At 35.3% G+C, this 5,468-nt stretch overlaps 1 protein-coding gene across 1 annotated transcript; it reads right to left on the bottom strand.

The window, feature by feature from the left end:
• Positions 1-3,603: 3,603 nt before the first annotated feature.
• Positions 3,604-5,367, bottom strand: LOC137655708 (phosphatidylinositol 3-kinase 2-like). Its single transcript, XM_068389713.1, has one exon. It carries the CDS (start codon positions 5,365-5,367, stop codon positions 4,372-4,374), a length of 996 nt encoding a protein of 331 aa, XP_068245814.1. The 3' UTR covers positions 3,604-4,371.
• Positions 5,368-5,468: the final 101 nt, after the last annotated feature.

The following is a 5,468-nucleotide window of genomic DNA, read 5'->3' as shown; positions in this document are numbered from 1 at the left end:
GAAACATTTAGTAGTCAGCAGAGAAATGAAAACATTACTTGTCCCTCTGCAATAACTCGCGACATCAAAGTAGTCGTGCCGTTTTTCTATTGCTTGCTTTCATTTATTTTAAGTCTATGCTTCGTGAGCAGCTGTGCAATAGTTCTCTAATGTGTTTAACTTCAATACGAGAGGATCACAAGTTTATCGTTTTTATATGCAACAAATTTCACGTATAATGAATTACCTGTTTTTTTTTTTTTTTTTTTTTTTTTTTTTTTTTTTTGTCAACTAGTTCATCTTTGAAAGAAACCGATGAAATATATAATTTTTTCTTATGGAAAATTTTGTAATTTCTTAATTCTAGACAAAGAAAAAAAAAATTATATTATCGCTTATTCTCTGAAGGAAATATTTAACTTTTATTGGACAAAGGGCAAGGACAATTTAACCCTCCTTTCATATATATATATATATATATATATATATATATATATATATATATATATATATATATATATATATATATATATATATATATATATATAAGAATCTCTAGATAACCTCTTTATAGGCGTGTTAGAAATTGCTTTCTGATCAGGAGAAAACTCATGATGTCACTTTATGTTTTGCAAAAAACAAGTGATCATGCTGAAGTATGTAATGTATAACCTCTAACTAAAAGGACTGTACATAAATATTTTGGCCCTGTTTTCTTCACAATAAGAAAATATTGACATTATCCCAAACTGAAAGCAGTGCCATAGCCTCTGTACCATGGTCTTCCACTGTCTTGGGTTAGAGTTCTCTTGCTTGAGGGTATACTCGGGCACACTGTTCTATCTTATATCTCATTTCTCCTCCTCTTGTTTTGTTAAAGTTTTTTAAAGTTTATAAAGTGATGATTATTTTAATATTGTTGCTCCTCTTAAAATATCTTATTTTTCGTTGTGCCCTTTCCTCACTGAGCTATTTTCCCTGTTGGAGCCCCTGGGGTTATAGCATCCTGCTTTTTCAACTAGGGTTGTAGCTTAGCAAGTAATAATAATAATAATAATAATAATAATAATAATAATAATAATAATAATAATAATGACTTGCTTCTTTGTAGGAAATATCTTCAAGTTACATCGTCCACACCTGGTCTGGGATTTCAGCTCTCTCACCTATCAGAATTGGAAGCCGGAGTCTCTACGATACCCTTGCAGCTTCGTTTTGTCCTTTGACTCGAAGTACTGCAAACTCTACTAAGGATGCCATTAGATACTTCGGAGAAGCCTTGCCCGGTCGTGCGTGGCATAAGGGAGTTGGAAGGGCTTGAGTCACTTGTCATTTTCTTATGTTCATTGTTAAAAATTTGCATTAAAAAACGGTAAATATCTGGCAACTTATATTCCAGGATTTTTACCGGCTTAAAAACGGATATGTTGACGTAGAGGAGTGATATTACGGTCACCAAAGCCGTAAAAGATGATAACAAAGTATGGTGAAATTATGGTCGCCCGTATTTTATTGAAATACGGCTGAGAACAGTATATTTTTACTGAGAATTTCCGCTTAAAATTCCGGGTTTTTAACAGTGTTTAGAGTGGTCAATACAGGGTGGATATCCATCCTAGTGGAAAATCTGCCCTTTTAGTAACATATGATTTTTTTTATATACGAACAGAGTGCTGCTTTATTCCTCAATAAAGTTTACAGTTTTTTTATGGATAATAATATCGTAATGCGGTTGATCTATAGGAATTAATCTTTATTATTCGATAAGGACATATTTTGATAAACAAATAGAATGAAAGAAACTCTGTATTTCTTCTGTAACGTAAGGGTCAAAGTTGTCTCTAGTAAAGCTATTCGTAGTATTTATCAATTATTGTATTTTCAGAGCCAGAAAATTAATTTAGCTAAACGTTTCTATGAAATATTTAAAGCTCTTTTCTTGTAGCTTAAATATCTTTCCCCAGATAAGACCATTCATTTCTGTTGCTTATGTTTAGTAATATACCAAAGACTAAAGGCAATAAATGTTTTTTTTTCCTCCACTATAAGCTTCCCCAAACCCCCCAACCTTAACTTACAAGGATGGTAAGGTTGCAGACACTAATGGCACTAACGAGTCTGAGCGGGACTCGAACCCCCGATTGACAAACAGTACGGAGAGTCGTTACCTATCTGGTCACAACAACCTTTAGGTTGTATGGCATACTACCAACCACCTAACGCATCATTTATTGCCTTCTTAGAGATGATATGCCTTGGCATACCTAGAGAATATTATTACCTTCATAAGTCCATCTCAACATCAAGTAACTATTTACTGCAAATCATTATGCTCTCTCTTTTATCGACATTTTTACACATAATGAAAATTGGTTAGCCATGACCACTTTTCTGTCTGTCCATGGCATATTGATTTACTTACATCATTGATAATTGGGAATAATTCGATTATAAGTTCGAATCACTGAACCTAGAAATGGTGAATTTATACCAAATTTAAAATAGATAATGGTAAACTCTCTATTACTCTCTTGATATTTTATTCTACAGAACCCTTTCTAAGTATATCTCTACGTCTTGAAATCCTATTTTTTCATTGTCTGGAATTTTATTGGTGGGCTAATGAGTTGTTTTTATCCCTCTCTCTCTCTCTCTCTCTCTCTCTCTCTCTCTCTCTCTCTCTCTCTCTCTCTCTCTCTGAAATATAAAGTGCAAGAAAAACTGATATTTGAAATGAAATTGTTTAGACGATGAACATTAAAAAATGCATAATATCAATTCTTATTTCTTCAGAATGAAACAGCCTTTTTATTTGATTATTTACTCTACTGTATACACGTGCAATCAAATCATTAATCATGAAGAAAAGGCAATGCATGACTGGTCGATTCACTGGAAAAATGTACTAAATGGTCTAAAACCAGACATTGCCGTTTACAAATCTAATTTAACAGATATGAACAACTTCTTTTTTATTATTTATTTTTTTTAGCATTTTTATTCTTTATTCTAATTACAGCTGTGAGTTAAAGGCTAAGGGCAGAAGATGTGTCCAGTTATAATTTAAGAGTAGATCATCTCCTCCTACACCTATTGACGCAAAGGGCCTCGGTTAGATTTCGCCAGATTTCGTTGTTACTGTTTTTCGAATGATTTATCGTTAATTTGTTCTCATCATTTGTTTATTTCCTTTCCTCACTGGGCTATTTTTCCCTGTTGGAGCCCTTGGGCTTATAGCATCTTGCTCTTCCAACTAGGGTTGTAGCTTAGCTAGTAATAATGATAATAATAATAATAATAATAATAATAATAATAATAATAATAGTCGTCTCTATCTTAAGCTCACTTGGCTAGTGCCAATTGCCGACTCGTCCAGCGAGAGAATGAAGCAGGTCAGATGCATATGGTTCTCTGTCAAGTGACTGAAGAAAAAATGCAGTTGGAAATACACATTCAGTCACAAGCTGAGACAATTCAAGAGTAGATATTCTAAGTAAATCGCATATAGAAGTTAACTATAGGAGTGAATTACAGAAGATACCGTCAAGAGGATAAGGAAAATTTGCATTAAAAGTGAGATTTGTACTTTATTTACAAAAGAAAATTGTCTTATATAGACCACAGAAATGTCATGCTGATCAACAGCATAACCCTTAAAATTATCGTGAGGCAGAAAAACAGGATTACCAACCTATTTCTTTAGAAGATATTTACATTTCAGAATTCATTTCCTGATTAGTAATAAGTTATAAGCATTATCTAGACAAACATAAAGAAATAATGGATTTACTCAAATCTTGAGATACCACCAACTTGCGTACAGTAATACTAAAAAGAAATGTACAGATTTCATAAGTTGGTAATCCTGGTAAAAGGGTGGTAACATGGCAACGTATCTGGGCTACAAAAGTGACTAATTCTTGAAAGTTTATCAACATTTCACATGATGTACTTGAATTACATCATGCCGAGTTAAACTCGGAATTGCACATTGAAATGAGTTAAGTTCAAAGTTCTGAATGTATGTAGTCACCTTATAAGCCCATTACTTCTTATAGTACATATTATTCCAAAAGAGTTTATATGACTGTACAAAAGAAAGGAATATTTTGATTGACATTCCATTACACATTGCATTACACAACCAATAACAATTATAAATATCAACATTAACGATATGAGAAATAAAAACATTTTCTCCTTGAGCAGAGGATTTCCTTCTTAATAAAAAAAGTTTGAAGGAATTGTTTTCTTTAGCCATGAGTTTCAATGACAACTGGATATCTTGCGAACCTGGACTGAGTGAGAAGATAAATAGAAGCTATATACAATATATGGCGATGGATTCAGCAGCAATCTATCTAATCTCATATGACAGAGGTGAAAATGTACTTAATTAATGCGCTGCAACTCAATTATATTGTTCTTAATAGTCTCTTCCTCGGGATCCTCCCCTGGGAATCCCTCGGGAGCTGCGGCCTCAGGAAAGTTTTTGATGTAGTCTTCTGAAACAGGTCTTTGTGCCAGTCGGGTCAAAGGGCGCGTTTTTGGTGTAAGAGGACGTTGCAGAACTGGCATCTGATGGGACAGCAATGTTTTGCCGACTCCTTGGCTGACAGAGTTGAGGACAGTTGTCGGTTTGACTGAAGTTGGAAATAGTTTAGCTCTGGAGATAACTTTCCTGGTTACGGGTAAGGGATTCGCCGTAGTGTCTGGCTTCTTAGGTGTATTTTGGGATGAAGAAGAAGAAGAGGATTCCTCTTCTTGCTCACTAATTATGCTGTTGCTGCTGCTGTCTTGTGACTGACCAAGAAGGGGTTCAGTGTTGCTTCGGGAAAAATGGGAGCTGTTCATGTGGTGCGATTCCTCGTGTGACATTGACGAAGATGACGATGATGAAAAGGAAGAGGATGCAAATGATTCCCCATTTTGGTGGAGTGTAAAGGTTCCTGGAATCTGTTGGCTCGGGAAGAGACGCTGGAGGTGTGGTGGGTGAGTCGATTTTGTTGTAAGATGTGGATTTGGTGGAGCTAATATTTCACTAGGTACAGGTGGAGGATCAGATGTATCATTATTAGCAGGTGAGATAACTGAAGCAACAATGAAAGGCAGATTAAGCGGTGCCATAACAGGAAGCGTATCTAGTTGGAATGCTGCTGGGGATGGGTTAAGCTCGGATTTGTCAGTGGGAATGTTATTGGGGAGTTGAGGCTTTGATGGTGTGAGGGATTTCTCTGACTGGAATATTTGAAAGGGTCGGGTCTGGTCCAATGAATTAGTAAGGGTTTTTGTAGCCTGCAGCACAGGGAGTGTCTTGCTTGAGGTTAGTGGGGAGGGGCCTGGAACGAGGTCATAAGTTAGCCAGAAAAAAAAATAATTTAAAAGCATAAAATAGTCAGTTGCAAATTGTGTTACCTTTTAAGTCTATCTGCTACTCCAACTTAAGTCTAGTCACAGGTGTCATGCAGAGGCGGTATCAAAATGTGTTA

Source organism: Palaemon carinicauda, chromosome 16 (genome assembly GCF_036898095.1).
Source record: "Palaemon carinicauda isolate YSFRI2023 chromosome 16, ASM3689809v2, whole genome shotgun sequence".
NCBI classification, from domain to species: domain Eukaryota; kingdom Metazoa; phylum Arthropoda; class Malacostraca; order Decapoda; family Palaemonidae; genus Palaemon; species Palaemon carinicauda.
Note: the sequence above shows the minus strand (reverse complement) of the source record. Positions and strands in the feature narration are given on the sequence as shown.

What these genes read in the sequence shown, in the direction of transcription:
- LOC137655708 (XM_068389713.1), bottom strand. Translation starts at nt 5,367, where the DNA reads ATGCTTTTAAATTATTTTTTTTTCTGGCTAACTTATGACCTCGTTCCA.